Here is a 17378-nt window from a genome sequence, read left to right as displayed (position 1 = left end):
GGAAAAAGCTTGGTTGGGATGGACGTTTTTGTACTTAATTAGTGCGAGGTTCTGACTCTATCAGGCTCCACTACGTGGAGCTACATAGTTCTAGGAGTATGCCTCGGTATTATAATCTTGTTAATATAATAAAACCGGTCCTACTAAGCGCGTCAACAAGCGTCAACAAGCCTCAACGGTCGTCAACAAATTTCGTATAGGCTTTGGAACACTAAAAACAGCTTTATATGGAAGAAAAGGCAATAAAGAACATCTTCTGCATATCAATTAAATCTAAAATTATTTTAAAACCAATTTATTATTATTATATTTTTTTTTACAATCCTACCCCTCCTGGCTGCTCAGTGTAAATTGTACCTGGTTTGATACAAAGTTTAAGAACACAATAAAGCGAGAAATAGCTTTTGTGCTGTTATTTACCATTTTGAGCTTCAACATTTTTTAAAGACATTTTTACCAGCTTTCCAAATGGCTTTATTGCGTTTTGGAAATAAATGGACATGAGGGTCTTATCAATTGGGACTGTACATTGTTGGGGTCATTTATACTGGGAATAGATAATGAAAAGTTTGCGGAAACACCATGTGCGAATAATTTCTCAACTAAGAGAATAGATCTGAAAAGAACCAGAGGTATATACTCGACGTTCCGGTCAGTATGCTCTGACCGTCTTCAGGAGAGCGCCTAAACTCTAAGAAAGTGAATACTAAAGTAGCAAAGGCGAAGTCAATGAAGTGAGAAGTTGCATCCTGTGAGGATGCCAAGTATACAGGATCCTAGAACAAGCTTAGTGCCCACTGAAGTGGAACAGTAGGGTTGCAGTGTTGTCAGTAGAGGGAGGACCTTGGGTATAGGAGACCCATCAAGTCTAAGGTGGTAGCTGAGGACCTAGGGTATAGGAGACCCATCAGTCTGGAGAAGTGGGAGCCAGATGTCGTTGAGGTGAAAACCGATGTCTTGCGGAACATGTGCGAAATTATTTGCACATGGTGTTACCGCAAACTTTTCATTATTTAGTATCTCCACCATGCAAAGCCTCAAATCTTACTTATACTGGGAATAGGGAAATGTTTATCAGGGGTACACAATACAAGAAAGGGAAGGGGAAAACTATCTAAACCTCTCTATTTTTCAAAGGGGAGCACTCCCATATGTATGCACTCGACTACAACACTGGGTCGTATCAAGAGAGCGCAGTTGCAAGACCCAAACATAATTATGTGCATTATGTTTTCCATCTTTTCTTCAATTGTAAACGAACCACTGATTTAAAAGGTTTCTCTGGTTGACTTGCACCCAATCTGAGATTTGTTTTAGCAATTCTATAGACCGCTTGCAGACGCGTTCGATAATTGACGCGCTAAGGTGAGCGACGCCATGTTATGTGACAAAATGTGCGTGGATAGATATACGCCTGTCCCACAACATGGCGTCGCGCGCCTTCGCGCGTCGATTATCGAACGCGTCTGCAAGCGGTCTATTGCTTGACCCGAACTGTTAACAATAAAATAGCCAATGTACAATATTGAATGAATGAATCAAAGCAATATTGATGGATGAATTATATCACCCCTCTGAAATGTTTACATCTTCTAATTTTCACATCTGTTTCTAGGAAATGCTCAAGGTTCTCAGTCATCACCTCAAGCCTTTCAGTCTATACCCTCGGAGCCTGCAGGTAAGCCTTTCTTCTGTTGTTTCTTCCGTGTCTGTCAAAACCAACATGATGTGATTTAGTCCGAAAATTTGGGACTCTCAATACTAGTGTATGACAGTCCAATAACTTAAGGTATCCATATCGTGCAAACCTTTGTCCTGCATGATAAAACCAGTGTGAATCAAATTTGCAAGCTTCTTACTCACTACAGTTTCTTCAATAATCCCCGAAACTTCTGCCTAGCAAAGTTGCTGTTGTGAGCATTGCATCACCAAAAATTCAGCTTTTAATTCTAATTTTGCAGAGTTATCGAAATCCATACGTGAAACATCACGTTGATGTGTACTGCAATGCATTGTGCAAAAAGACTCCTCAGCTATAACATTTTCATCGTGTAGATAAAACAGCGCCCTCTTGCTGATCTGAGTGAATGCAAAATGTTTAATTTTTTAGCAGAGGGCGCTATGTTCATTTGGCCATTGATTAAAAAACAAGTAAGCTGCAAGGCTCTTCCTACACCTACCCAGAATACATTGGGAATCACACATATATTTCCAGAGCATGCGGTTTTTGAACTGCCAAAACCTTGCCTTAAAATTGGATTTAAGGTCTCAAATTTTGCAGGTGACATGCTTGCAACTAAAGCATTTTGATGTATGTGTTGTGTGGGCATTAATTAGCCAAATGGTGATTTAAAAAACGTCAGTAGTAATTTTGCACGTTTTTAATGCACTAGTCACGGTCCCAGTCTTGATGTGATTGCGCATCATACAAGATAGGGTAATCCTTACTTTTAGGACCCCGTTCCTATATAGGAAGGGAAAGACTCACCAAAACAGTTGACTAAATGACACTCAAAATTGACATTCTGATACTTCTTGGCACATCTGAACAATTGGCAATGACACCTTCTTGAATATCAGCAGGTTTAATTTTGTGGAAAGAGGGCAGGGCTTTGATTTATTGAGGGATATTCAGGGGTAAAAGACGACGATGACAACCAGAAAGCAGACTCAAAAACCAAGATGGCAAACGTGAAAGCTTGATGCGATGAAAGCTCGATGCTGATTGGCTGATAAAAAATAAACATCTTATTTATTTTTAGTCTGGTTCCCAGACCAAAAGATTCAGGAATAGTCAGAACCTTTTGGTCTGAGAACCAGACTACTTATTTATTTTTAGTCTGGTTCCCAGACCAAAAGATTCAGGAGTAGTCAGAATCTTTTGGTCTGGGAACCAGACTAATTAATTTTTTTAGCAGCCAATCAGCATCGGGCTTTCATTATGTAGGGCTTTCACGTGTGTGAGAACTACAACATGCACGTCTGACTGCGAAAAAAAGTAGGAAAGTCACATTTTCTTCGAAAGTGCTTTCAAAACTACAACTAGCATGAGTTTATGTGAAGAAAAAAGTCACTTGGGCAGTCATCACTGGGCAGTCATCTGCAAAAGTATGAACAGAACTTATAAAAAATAGAGGTATCCTAAAAGTGAGGATTACCCAAGATAGATGCATCGATTTAATGTTCTGTCCTATCATGATTGAACTTTGCTGATAAAATGACTTCAATTTTCTTCATTTTAAAAATGAGACCATTTGGTTTTCTCATTAATTTGGTTTCCTATAATTATGAGTGACATAGTCTTTTCGAGTAAATACTATGTATTGTCTTCATCTCTGCATACAGAAAGTGACGGACAGGATCACGGTGCTACCGATCCTCCCTCCGGAATCAGAGGTAAGTTACACACAATTGTTTGATATACATGTATAGTCTGATGGCATTTGTGAAATCGTCTAAAGTAATTGGCGTATTAAGGTGATTGAGTCATTTTGCCAAATAATTAAAAACAATTGGAAGTGCGCAATAAGCTCTGACCGTCTGCCATGAAAGTCTTGCCTGAAATCTATCCTTGCCTAACGCGGTCTAGCAGGTTCATATACAAGTAGTGTGACTAAGTAACTGGCTACTAATACTCAACGTTGAATGTCGAACGGGGCACTGGCCTCCTTTCCGCACCTGTGAATGACCAAAATAGAGTCCCCTTGGCTTGTTTCCCATGAAATGTAGCGCGCTATATACCACGTGACATACCACGTGACTATAACATTCCTGCACATATCTTGCCTTTATTGACAACATTTTCATAAACAGCTTCAGAATTGTTACAAACAATGTTTGTGAAGTATATCATTTTATTTTGTTTGCCTGTTTTTGGAAATTAAAATTTGGTATTTGGATGGGAAACTTAGGGAGTTCGTTTTTGGTCCATTTTGGGAATCCCATGGGATGCTCAAGGGACATTTCTGTAAGGGATTGTTCCAGGCGGATAGAAAAATAAGACAAAACATGCCTTATCTACAGTTTTTTTCATTTCATTATAATTTTTTTCTAATACCAATTCCTTCAAAACGTTCAAAATTACCTGTAGAGTGAAGAAACTCACGCTTTGTTTACATGTGTGCTTTCTTATGGGAGCCTGGTGGGGAGGGTGGTTTCGTAGCCCTTATAGAAACGCGCTTAATGTCATCAGTACAGAGGTTTATTAATAGCAAATTCCTTGAGAAATTATTCGTCAAAAACGGTATCGCATTGAAGAGATCACATTATTATTTTGTTTTCATGACTGACCCAGTGTTGAAGTTAAGTCAAGACCTTAAAAGACCATCACAAGACCTCCTGCCTCAATTCAAGTCACAGGCTATTCAAAGTGAACTGCGACAAACACATTCCTTTGTCATTATTTGTGCCCTGTTACTTGTGGCTGGTCTTGTGGCTGGTCTTGTGCTTGATCTGCAATTGGTCTTGTGTCTGGTCGCATGGTGGTCTTGAGCTGCATCATTTTTCAGACTGTCTTTAAGGAGATTTTATTTCGTGCTTGTAATTGTAGATACCCCGCTAGGAACTGGAACCACAAACATAGGCAGCGGTACCTTCTCCCAAAACATTAATGCATCACAACCAGTTACCGTAAATGTCTACGGTAGACCAGGTAAATATAATCTTTTTTATATCAAATCACTTGTAAATGTATTGTTTTTCTTTATAGTACAGGCAATATAAGGTTTGACCTCAAACAAATTGCAACATAATTTTTTCCCCACAGTGCATTTCTATAAGGTCCCTAAATTGACATATTGAAAGTCCTAAAAAATCAAGGTGGTGGAAATATGCCTAATTTGCATAAATCCAAAATGGCTGCATATGTTAGGACTTTCGCATTGATTTGGTCATATTTTTCATACTAGGTGGATTTCTGAGGTACTTTAAACAACAGTTTTAGTCCTTTTACATTGATTTACTCATTATTCTAGTCCTAGGTAAATTCCAAGATCCCTATGTTTCCGAAATTTTCCAAATGCCGTATAATTTGCATAAATGCCGTATATATCAATTTGCCTAATTAAAGTTAAAATAATGGATGCTATTTGTGGACATGTATCAATTGAATTTTCCCTGATAATCCAAGTCAAATTTCACACCGCAGTGCATTGCTATAAGGTCCCTAAAAAAGTTGTTAAAAATCCAAGTGGTGGAAATATGCCTAATTTGCATAAATTCAAAAGGCCGCTAATTACATGATTTTCATATGATTTGGCCATAATAGTATATAGGCCTAGCCGTTATGAACTTTTGCTTGTTTTTGTTTAAGAAGGAATTTTTGTCATATTTGGAAAGAGTTTACCTCCCTAAGCAGACATTTTTTCCCAGCTACCATGTGGCGGCCATCTTGGATTTCAAAATGGCCGCCATTTTGAGTCAATTTGTATCATAACTTCGGACTTGATTGTCCATGAAGTTTATTTTGATGGCAACCCCATGTTTTTGATACCAAGGAACCTGAGTACATTATTGTTTATGGTGTACTCCAAATGGCTGGCAGCCATCTTGGATATTTCAAATAAATGGCCGCCATTTTCGGCTTATTAGCATAATAAATTTGGACTCGAATGGCGTGCGAAGTCAATTTCGGTGGCAAACCATATACATTTGATTCCAAGTAATCTTAATGACCCATTGCTGATGTCCCAGATGGATGGCAGCCATCTTGGATTTTTTTTCAAAATAGCCGCCATCCTGGATTTCATTTATAATAACATTACACCTGAATGTCCTTTGTAGTCCATGTATTTGAATGAACTCAAGTAAATCACTCTGGACGGGGTTGATGGCAGCCATCTTGGATATTTCATAATTGCCGCCATTCTAAACTATTTGTATATTAAATTTGGACTTGAATGTCGTATGAAGTCACTTTTGGTGGCAAACCCCATAAATTTGAGACCAAGGAATGCAAGTAGCACAATAGGCATCCCAAATGGATGGCAGCCATATTCTGCTGATGAGTGCCTTATGGTACGAAAGAGTCTGTCCAGAAGAGAGATATGCCAAAGTTTGTTTAACTCATATTCTGAATTTATTGCATGTTTATAGCTCTATAGAGATGTATCGAGCACTGTGAATTGGATAGAAGACGATTTCATTGGATATATAGATTCATATATATATATATATCATATTGCAGATAGTATATATATATTACAGCAAAATAAATGAATATAAATCATCTACAGATCTGTTCTGAAGTCAATGGACATCTTAATAATAAAACAAGATCAACTCTCTGTGTTTAGTATTAAATATATTGTTGCAGCATCACTAAATATTCCATTTTAAAGTAGCAAAAAAGTGGTATTGGGTGTGGTTAAGAAACACATTAGAAAACTACTTTCCACCACTCGGATTTCTTAAGACTTTTAATATGTTATAGAGGAGATTTTTTCTGAGTAATAACCTTTTTAAATGGTTTCTGTTGCAATTTGTTTGAGGTTACCCCTTAATTTTTCACATAGTGCCTGTACTATTAGTGGTATGCTACATAAACATGGACACAAAAGATGGATTGTCAGTTTCGCGAGCTAGTGTCACTAATTTTCGTTAGTACAACTATAAGCTAGTTTGATATAATGGTGGACACTATGGTAGCCGCTAAATCATTGATTTTCTGTCAAAGTGTCGTGGAAGATTCATTTTACACACTGTGCTGGATTTAGATTTTTCTTTTTTTTATTGTTGGTTTTAGGCTTTGTCCTGGGTTTAGAGTTCTTCATAATTATTTTAAGTTGAAGTTTGAACTTTGATTTTGATTTGCATTGTTCTTGGTTCAGTCCTGGTCTTGGCCATTTTCTTTTTAGCCGTGAAGTTTTCGTGAATAGATTGGGGTGGTCCTTTTTTGTTTAAAGCTGAGAACTTGGTGTCTATTTTCTCTTTTATTTCAATTCTTAGCGTCTTTCCCTTCAACTATCCCGAGTTTATTGGATTTTTCCCATAGTGTGTCGTGGTTTTTTTTGCAGGTTGCATTCACTGTTTCTAAAACGGAATAAATAGCCTGCAGGTGTACACAAATGTATTGGACATCATTACTCTTATAAGACTGACTACGATAATAGTAATTATGTTCTTGTGTTAATCACTTTTTGCCAAATAAGTCAAATCTGTATCGTTCCTTAAATTCTGACTTAGGATTAGGTCAGGATTAGCTTAAGTTAATCACAATGTCTACCCCCCCCCAAAAAAAACCAACCTTGCCCGAAAGCTCACGTATAATCCATGAATATTCGATTATCAGCCCATTATTCAATTCATTCATGCAGATGCCAACTTAATGTGCGACTCAGCCTTTGTTTTCAGTTTGTTTTCGTTATTTGGGGGTGGGTACATAAAGGAACAAAATAAAAGACTCTACTCACTATAAATACTTGCAGAAAGTATGCAAAGGGGAGCGCACACCCAAGAACTATTGGAAAGGAAACTCAAAATGCAGTTCTCTCTTCTCTACCGCTGGTCTGTTAACTGACGTGTCAAGTGGACTTACAGGGCACAAAGCACATGAAGAGTTTATTTCCAAAACGCGATGAACGCCATTTTGTTACTTTTTAGAATCCCGCCCCTCCTGGCTGTCGGTATCTTAAAAAATGTAGCAAAAATCACTTAGTTTACTTCTTTCCAGATGCCCGACAAGGTACACTTCAGCGCGCGCGTTCTGCTTCAGTGCCACACAATGCGCACACAATGTACGTACATTGTACAACACGCGCATTTCACGTACATGTGTGTGCATGTATTGCAGAACATGTGCATATGTGGTGCAAAAGTTAGCAATTCCTACTTGATCTATCTGCCATCGGCACACCCCCCCCCCCTCGCGGCACGCACCTGCATTCACCGATGCATATGCAACACCATCTACTCCTCACCATGCTTTGGCTACGCACAACGCTGATTGCGTGCATAGAAATAGAATAAAAAGACTGAAAAGACTGCTAGGAATACGCGGACAACGCTGATTGCGTGTCGGACGGTGGCCGTCTACATCTACATCTAAGTGGATACTGGACAGGACCAGCTGGTATCTTCGTCCAGACCTCCAAGGACATGTCAGCATCTCCTTGCACATCACAACTAAGAGTGCAAAATTTAACAACAAAAAGAAGTGTGCATATATACAGTGACTGGAACAACTTGGGGACTAGTTGCTTGAGACGATGGAACGTCCAGCTGGCCTGCCCATGTACAACTGTGCCTTGTGGTCGTTCATGTAGCTCCATATATTGGTGTTGAATGACTTAGCAGAAGTAGATTAAGTGATGATGATGGATGGTAGAAGATTCCATTGACTGATGGTCCGGGGTAGAAACTGTTTTTGTAGATCTCTGTTCTGGCTGGGAAGTTGATGAATTGATGTGGTCGATGGCTTCTGGTTACTGGTCTGTTGGGATTGTGCATGGGGTTGACTGGGATGAATTTGTCTGGGACTGTTAGCGGGGTTTTCCCTTTGTTGATCTTGTAGAGCATTGTGAGACGAGCTGCAGTTCTTCTATCTTGAAGTGATGGCCAATTCAACTCTTGAAGCATTTGAGTAACGCTAGCCGTACGCTGATGGTTCCCTGTAACAAAACGGGCTGCCTTTCTCTGGACTGCTTCGAGGGTTGAAATGTGCTTCTGATGATGGGGATCCCAAGTTGTGTTTAAATATTCCAAGATTGGTCTGACTATGGAGAAGTATGCTTGTTTTTTTTGTGTTTTTTTTGTGGGCACTTTGACAGGTTTCGTTGCAGGAAGTTGAGGGATTTCTGAGCTTTACCAGTGATGTTGTTTACATGTAGGCCCCAATCTAAGTTTGAGGTGAATTCCACACCAAGATAAGGGTGGTTTTCAACCTGGTGCAGATCAGTTCCTAACATGTCATAGGTTGAGTTGATTCTGTTGCGTCGCTTGGTGATGCGGAGCAAGGAGCACTTGGCAAGATCTCTCACCGTCCACAACTACAGCTTGAGTACGATTTGTCAGCCAGCTTCCAATCCATTTATTGGTAGGACCATTGATGCCATACCATCCCAACTTATATAGAAGTCTCCCATGGGCCAGAACATCAAATGCTTTGGAGAAGTCTAGGATAAGGCAGTCGATCTGTTGTTTCTGATCAATGGCACCAGTTAGGTCGTCCAAGGTCGTTAGTAGTTGGGTTTCACAACTGTGATGTTTACGAAATCCATGTTGGAAGTCATTTAATATGTGATGGTGGTCAAGATGAGCTCTGATGTTACTAGCGATGATATGCTCCAGTACTTTACATGCAATACTGGTTAAGGAGACAGGTCTGCAATTTGACGGCTGGCTTCTATCACCCTTCTTGAAGACTGCTGTTACATTGGCCTGTTTCCAGTCATCTGGTATGTCACCTGTATCAAGTGACTGCTGGTATACAATCCGTAGGACAGGTGCTAAGATAGAAGCATGGTCTTTCAATATCTTAGTGGTATTTGATCTGGACTGGTAGCTTTCTTAGGATTAAGCGAGGTAAGCAGCTTCTGAACTCCCGTAGTAGTGATTGTAATGTCAGGCATGACCGGAAAGGGGCTGGAACCCTACTTCAGCTTTGTCTTTAGGTGAGGTCACAACTCAGTTTCCTGAAACCAAGGAAAAGATACCCATTCCATCCCTCTTCAGTGATTTGACATACTTCCACAGTCTTTTGGAGCACTCTCCTCATTCTCAAACATGCCATTGATGTAGTTGGTGTGTGACTCATTGAGCTTCTGCTTGATTTGTGTATGAAGTGTTGTGTACTTGGTCCAGTTCTTCTGTGTCTTGAATTTCTTGTATGTTGCGTATCTCCGTTTTCTGCGTCTCATTAGGCGTTTTATTTCTGGTGTCATCCATGGTAGATCCCATCTGCCTTTCAGACAGTTAGTTGGCACATTCTTGTCCATGATGCTTGTTATCTGCAGCTTGAAATGGGTCCAATTTGAAGATGCAGTACGTGATTCCCATGTTGTACTAAAGTCAGTGGCAAAAGATGCAAGATCTTCTTTGAGCCCTTCGTTGTCTGCCTTAATTGTTGTGTAAATAAACAGTTCTGGGTTTCTTCCTGTTTATTTGTATAGTTATGTTGCAGTCGGCAGTCACGGCCTCATGGTCACTCATACCGGGAACGACATTTACATTATTTTTGTAGGCTGTCAAGAGCGTTGGTTAGGATCAGGTCGAGCACATTTCCCTTCCTTGTGGCTTCAAGGACGAGTTGATCTAGGTAGAAATTGCTGACAAGGTTGACCATACTCTCATTTACTTACTTGCCATACTGTGGTGATGGATGCACTGCCATGGTATTCCAATCAGTTGATGGGAGATTAAAGTCACCCATAAGGATAACTCTGGGAACAGTCTTGCCATCAAACAGCATCTCAAGATTCCTTTGCAAATTTTGGTATCACTAGGGTCATTTCCTGGAGGCCTGTAGTAGCTACCAATGGAAACTGGTGGTGCCCTACTGGTTTTGACATTGATCATGGTCAGCTCACAATCTGTCCCCACGTTCACTTCACTGGTGACAATGTCATCTTTATAGGCGATGAAGACACCGCCTCCGTGCATGTTCCTATCTCTACGCTGGGCTTTAAATGTATCGGGGAACACTTCAGCATTTTTGATGGTGGCATCAAGATGAGATTCAGTGCCCATCACTATGTCTGGTTGTTCCAGATCAATCAAAGCAGCCAGTTCTGTCTGTTTCCTCTTACTTTTCAAACCATCACAGTTCAATGTCATCAATTTAAGTTTGCGTCTTGGCTGTTTACGTGTAGCATGAGATCTATTTTTGTTTCCGTCATACAGCAGGCAGACCTTCTGGGTGGAAAGTTTTTGGAGCATCATCATTATCTGGCAGACTATCGCAGTCAGAGTCAGAGATAATGCTAAATGAGTTATCTGATGAATGCACTAACAGATCTTCAAAGAAGCTGCTACTGAACTTCGGCATTGCACATTGTGGACAAATCCAAGTAAATCCTTGCTCTTTACCCAGGAACTCACTATACTGCTTACCAAAAATACCTCCACATTTAATGTGGTACCACTGTACACAGCTATCACACTCTAGGCCTCTGTTGTTTTTGTAGCAACCGGTTTTTCACATAAGCCACAAGGATATTTCACTGGGCCGGGGTTTTCATGGATATCCCCGCTAAGCACGAGGAGAACTTGCATCAGCAATATCATACATGTAGCAAAAATCATGTGGGAGATGTTTAGAATTGTCAGTACCCAAAACTTGCTGCGGCGGGAGTGCGAGTCCGCCATCTTGGATCAAACTCACCCAACACAGGTCCCAAGTTAAGTGCGTGACAGTTACATTGTAGAAAAATTGTAGAAAAATTCCATCAACAAATATATGAAACACAGACAAAACTCTAACACAGACAAAACTCCAGCAAAACCCAAACCATGAAACCCTCGCAGTGAATAAGTGATCATAACTTGTTGACGTTTAGAATTTTCAATCTCATGTTTGTCAGTACACGCCAGCTGCAGCGGGAGTCCAACTCACCCAAGTGCGTCACTCACAGTCACATTGTAGAAAATTCCAGTGGCAAAAAATACGAAATACAGGGATCAAAACTCCAGGAAAATCCAACCAGTTAGGACCTTGTAGTGAGAATAAGCGATTGTAACTAGCTGAAACTTCATTTTTTTTTATGAAAGAAGCGTTAAAAATATCAAAAACTTCGGAGCGATGTGCGGAGACATGTTGACGTGTCTGGAATCGCAGCCGTGTGTAGTGTGTGAAACGATCGCGCAATACACGGGTCCAAACATTTACACGTGTAGCAAAAATGCCGGCGCTGTGTTGAGTAGTGTGAAAACGGAGCGGAATTGAACTGTGTTGAAATTTTAAAAAGTAAACACGGGCCGGGTTAGAACCGTGTAGATTTCGACACAGATCGAACGTTCATAGTGTGAAAAGGCCTTAAAGCTCATGATTTTTCCAAGGGGAACTACCCCCATGTAAACAGTCTTGACGACAACACTGGGCCGTATCAAGAGAGCGCAGTTGCAAAACTCAAACATTATTATGTGTATTATGTTTCCCTCTTTTCTCCAATTGTAAACGAGCCACTTGACTGATTTTAACAAGCTTATCTAGTACCGGGAGGTTTTGCACCCAACCTAAGATATTTCTGTTTAGCAAGTGTATTGCTTCAACCGTGCTGTTAACATTGATATAGCCGATGTACAATATTGAATGAATGAATCAAAGCAATATTGATGGATGAAATATCACCCATCTGAATGTTCACATAAATGTTCACATCTGTTTCTATAGGAAATGCTCAAGGTTCTCTGTCATCACGTCAAGGCTATCAGCCTATACCATTGGAGCCTGTAGGTAAGCCTTTCTTCTGTTGTTTCTTCCGTGTCTGTCAAAACTAACATGATGTGATTGCGCATCATACAAGATAGATGCAACGACTAAATGTTCTGTCCTATCATGAATGAACTTTGCTGATAAAATGACTTCAATTTTCTTCATTTTAAAAATGAGACCATTTGGTTTTCTTATTAATTTGGTTTCCTATAATGAGTGACATAATCTTTTCGAGTAAATACTACAGGATGTATTGTCTTCATCTCTGCATACAGAAATTGACGGACAGGATCACGGTGCTACCGATCCTCCCTCCGGAATCAGAGGTAAGTTCCACACAATTGCTTGATATACATGTATAGTCTGATGGTATTTGTGAAATCGTCTAAAGTAATTGGCGTATTAAGGTGATTGGGTCATTTTGCCTTATAATTAAAAACAATTGGAAGTGCGCAATAAGCTCTGACCGTCTGCCATGAAAGTCTTACCTGAAATCTATCCTTGCCTAACGCGGTCTAGCATGTTCATATACAAGTAGTGTGAATAAGTAACTGGCTACTTGCTCAACGTTGAATGTCGAACGGGGCACTGGCCTCCTTTCCGCACCTGTGAATGACCAAAATAGACTCCCCTTGTTTCCCATGAAATGTAGCGCGCTATATTCCACGTGACATACCACGTGACTATAACATTACTGCACATATATCTTGCCTCCATTGACAAAACTTTCACAAAGATCTTCACGAATTGTTACATACGATGTTTGTGAAGTATTTCATTTGATTTTGTTTGATTTTTTTTTGAAAATTAAAATTTGGTATTTGATGGGAAACTTAGGGGGGTTCGTTTTTGGTCAATTTTTTGGGACCAACATACCGACCGACCGCCCGACACCAAAGTGACTTGTAGAACCTCCAGCCAGAGCTTAAAAACGGTGTTTCACATCTTTACTTGGTGTCTGTTATACATGTTCAAGGTATAGCCACTTAAAGTGTACACTTTTCCAGACGCAGATTTCTTAGTGGCATATGATGAAAATGGCATTGAAAATATGGCCTACATTAAGAAATGATCACGGCCATTTTCAAAAACCAGTTTGTCTACACGCGTGTATACCAGTGTTGTAGTCGAGACCGGATAGTCCGCCCGAGACCAAGACCGAGACCTGAAGTTTCGAGACCGAGACCGAGACCCAGACCAACCCCTTCAAGGCGGACCGAGACCAAGACCGAGACCAGCCCCTTCAAGGCGGACCGAGACCGAAACCGAAATGGTCCGAGACCGAGACCGAGACCGAGGATAATAAATAACATTAATCTAAATGAAAACAAGACACTAATTACGGCTGAACAGTCTGTCCTTGAGATGAATGATGTTGATGGGGATGTGAAGAAAGGAATTGAAAGCTAGGAATCACTTGTACCTGCTTGTGTCATGCGAGTGCTCTTCATGTTTGCTTCACACCATAAATTACAACATGGTAACAGAATTTGTTATTGTCACAATCAATTAAAAAAATTGGAAACAACCTAATTTAAAGAAGAGCAAAACCTAATTTCATATATCGTTGCCACTTTTTTAAAAATATGGTTTTTTAAATTAATTTTTAACTACTATAAAGTGTAAATCTGATGAAGAAACTCTAACTTAGGAGTACGACAATTTTTACTAACTTTTTGCAATGTTGAAACTTGACAAAAGTAAAATGCTAAAGGTGGATGTTTCATTCTGTTATAGGAACTCGGACGCTAAACTCCACAGCCACCCCTGAGTTTCAGCTATGACTACTAACAGTTATTTAAATGCAACTTTAATTTTACATTGGGCCTCCTAGTAAACCTGATTTCAAACAAATTGGAGCAAGAAAATATTGATTTATTTTTAAAAATTTCCGTCATGGAATATAGACTTGTACATGTAGACCCAAAAGTTGAGAGATGGTAGCCAGAAATGGATTTTTTTTTCTGACTGGTATTTTGCTTTTTGAGGAATAATTGGGTACTTCCTTCAAATGAGCAACCGGAAAATGGAGTCTCATCATGCACTCTGGCAACAGTGAGTGGTAATTGGTAAGAGTGTGTGAATTCATTGCTGGAAAATCAGGTAGAAAAATGTACTCTTTCTCCAAGATACTATCCTAAATTAAAGAGAAGATTGGGGTCGAAAATGTTACTACTTTTGAGCACCTCATTTATTTAAAAAATAAGAAAATACTTAACGCCCACAGGGGTGGGCTAATAAACTATACAATCCCCGAAAATGGTTGGCCGTTATTGCATAAATTGGTACTGGCTTTGATTTATGTGCGCGACTCAAATGTCGACATTTTGGCTGGTCTCGACTTGAGACCAGCCAAAATATCAAGACCAAAGGGGACCGAGACCGAGACCAAGACCAAGATCGAGACCACAGTTCCCGAGACCGAGACCGAGACCAGCAAAAAGTGGTCTCGAGACCGAGACAGAGACCGAGACCGGCCTCGAGACCTACAACACTGGTGTATACATGTGGTCGTCCTTATGGCAGTTCTTTGTGCACGCAGTGCTGTTGTTCATTTGACCAAGTTTCTAGAGTTGCATGTGGACAAACTGGTTTTTGACAGTTTCTCTGTAAATGAAGGTGATTTCTTAATTTAGGCTTTATTGTCATTGCCAATTTCACCATATGCCACTAAGACCTATGTCCGACCATTATGTCCGACGGTCTGGCGATTCTATCCGACGGCCGATTATGTCCGACTCATTATGTCGAACGGCCGACATGTGCGCACCAGAACGTTCTAAACTGCCATTTTATTTAAATAGACCAATTATCTGGTGGTATGGGTGGCTTGTGCATAAAGCGCTCGCCTCTCACCAAGGTGACCACGGTTCGAATCCCGGCCGCGGATCGCAAGTGAGTAGAGTTGTGCGTTGGTTCTCTCCTGTGCCACGAGGGTTTTCCTCCGGCCCCTCCGGTTTTCCTCCGGGCCCTCCGGTTTTCCTCCCGGAAAAATCAAACACTTTCGATCTCAGGCTGTGCTCCGTAGTCATATGGGTCGATGTGGCCGGCAGCCATAGGCGCCTTTACGTGCCAGTGACCCGACCGCGTTGTAGCCGCGTCCTTCGCAATTCAGCATGCCAGCTGCGAGTAAGGATGATTAGCCTCCCAAATTTTTGAGAATAACACATTAAACAGTGGTGAAGTATCGCCTAACTTGTCCTCGTAGATCTTAGACCTCTTCGGAACCACAGAACCACTGACTCCATGTCAACACATTATTACTCCTATGTCAAGTTGTACGTACCATATCATCAGAGTGTACCCAATTTATTTTCTCATGAACATTTTCAAACATAATAACAAATGAATCAATATTATCCAAAGGTTTTTGAATGACACATTTTCCAAAAAATACTGTATGCTTCATTTGACTTCACTTATCATAAAATGTTCCATGGTGTTCCCATGGTGTTTATCCCATTGTGTTCAATTGTTGAAAATCCACAGGAGTTTCCCATGGTCAGCATAAAAATGGAATTCTTGATAACCTTTATGACCATCAGGGAAATATTTTTAATTGAATTCAAATTTATAGGCGAATAAGTAATTAAATCAAAGAAAAGGTTGCCTATAACTTGCAATTGGGTCTATCATGGTTCCCATATGCATGTTCTCCAGTATAACCCGGCAGTGTCCCCGTGGCCGTGCTGCCTTTTAAATCTCCGTGGTGTTCCCATTGTGTCCATAATTTGTATCACCCACATTATGGTGTTCCCACGGCGTCCGAATCCTCATGGTGTACCCATGTGTCTAAAACAGCCATGATGTTCCCATGGTGTCCAGTAAATCTCCATGGTGTTCCCATGGTGAAATAATCCCCGCGGTGTTCCCATTGTGTCCATATGATCCCCATGGTGTTCCCATGGTGTTCATCAATTCCACATGGTGTTCCCATGGTTTCCATACAATCCCCATGGTGCTCCCATGGAGCTCATAAAATCCCAATGGTGTTTCCATGTTGTCCATGCAATCTCCATGGTGTTCCCATGGGTTTCCCGTGATGAGCATAAAATCTCCCATGGTGATCATTTTAACTTACACGGTTCTTGATGACTCCATGGGTTTCCATGGGACCCCATGGGAATCCCACTAGATGCTCATGGGACATTTCTGAAAGGGATTGTTCCAGGCGGATAGAAAAATAAGACAAAACATGTCTTATGATACAGTTTTTCTCATTTCATTATAACTTTTTTTTCTAAAACGATCCTTAAACGTTCGAAATTACCTGTAGAGCGAAGAAACTCACGCTTTGTGTACATGTGTGCTTTTTTATGAGAGCCTGGTGGGTACGACGATTTCGTAGCCCTATAGAAAAGCGGTTAAGTAAACAAAGTGTGATGTCATCAGTACAGAGGCTTATTAGTAGCAAATTTCTTGAGAAATTATTCCGTCAAAAACGGTATCGCATTGAAGCCCCAAGACCAGGACAGAACCAAAAACAATGAAGATCAAAACCATAGTTCAACTTAAACTCAAAATAATTATAAAGAACTCGAAACCCAAGACAAAACCTAAAATCAACAATAAAAAACAAACAGCTCTAAAGCCAGCACAGTGTGTAAAATGAATCTTCCAAGACACTTTGACAGAAAATCAATAACTTAGGCCAAAAAAAAAAGTCTCCGGTTTCTGGTATGCGCGCGCGTTGCCGTAGCCATGCGCGTCGGCAAAATGAAAAAGTTTTTTTTCAATGAAAGATGATGTCTCAAAACCGCCAAACTCACTGGTTTGACTGGAATCCTGCTGCTGCACAATTGTAACGTGTTTTTAGATGTTAATGGGGTTATGATCGAGAATAAGATTTATGTGTCCTCTCTGGACTCCCAAATATTTGCACTAAGTTTAGTCGGGCACCATTTGAAGTCATCAGCCGACATTTGAAGCAAAAAAGTCAGGGGGGGAAAAAAAAAAGCCGCGTCGCCGCACCACTTTTTGGGCAAGCTCCATACCAGAAACCGGAGACTTT

General features: G+C 40.4%; 1 protein-coding gene across 1 annotated transcript; it reads right to left on the bottom strand.

The window, feature by feature from the left end:
- Positions 1-8904: 8904 nt before the first annotated feature.
- LOC119745157 lies at positions 8905-9932 on the bottom strand. The gene is made up of 2 exons (XM_038221382.1): positions 9683-9932; positions 8905-9443 (listed from the first exon to the last, which is right to left on the bottom strand). Exons 1-2 carry the CDS (start codon positions 9930-9932, stop codon positions 8905-8907), a joined length of 789 nt encoding a protein of 262 aa, XP_038077310.1.
- Positions 9933-17378: the final 7446 nt, after the last annotated feature.

Source organism: Patiria miniata, unplaced genomic scaffold (genome assembly GCF_015706575.1).
Source record: "Patiria miniata isolate m_02_andy unplaced genomic scaffold, ASM1570657v1 HiC_scaffold_7, whole genome shotgun sequence".
In the NCBI taxonomy this organism is placed as follows: domain Eukaryota; kingdom Metazoa; phylum Echinodermata; class Asteroidea; order Valvatida; family Asterinidae; genus Patiria; species Patiria miniata.
Note: the sequence above shows the minus strand (reverse complement) of the source record. Positions and strands in the feature narration are given on the sequence as shown.

Excerpts from the sequence above, each read along its gene's own strand:
- LOC119745157 (XM_038221382.1), bottom strand. The coding sequence starts at position 9,932 with ATGGACAAGAATGTGCCAACTAACTGTCTGAAAGGCAGATGGGATCTA. Across the intron at positions 9,444-9,682 it reads TGCTCCAAAAGACTGTGGAA|CACCTGTCCTACGGATTGTA; the intron begins GTATGTCAAATC and ends CTTCTATCTTAG.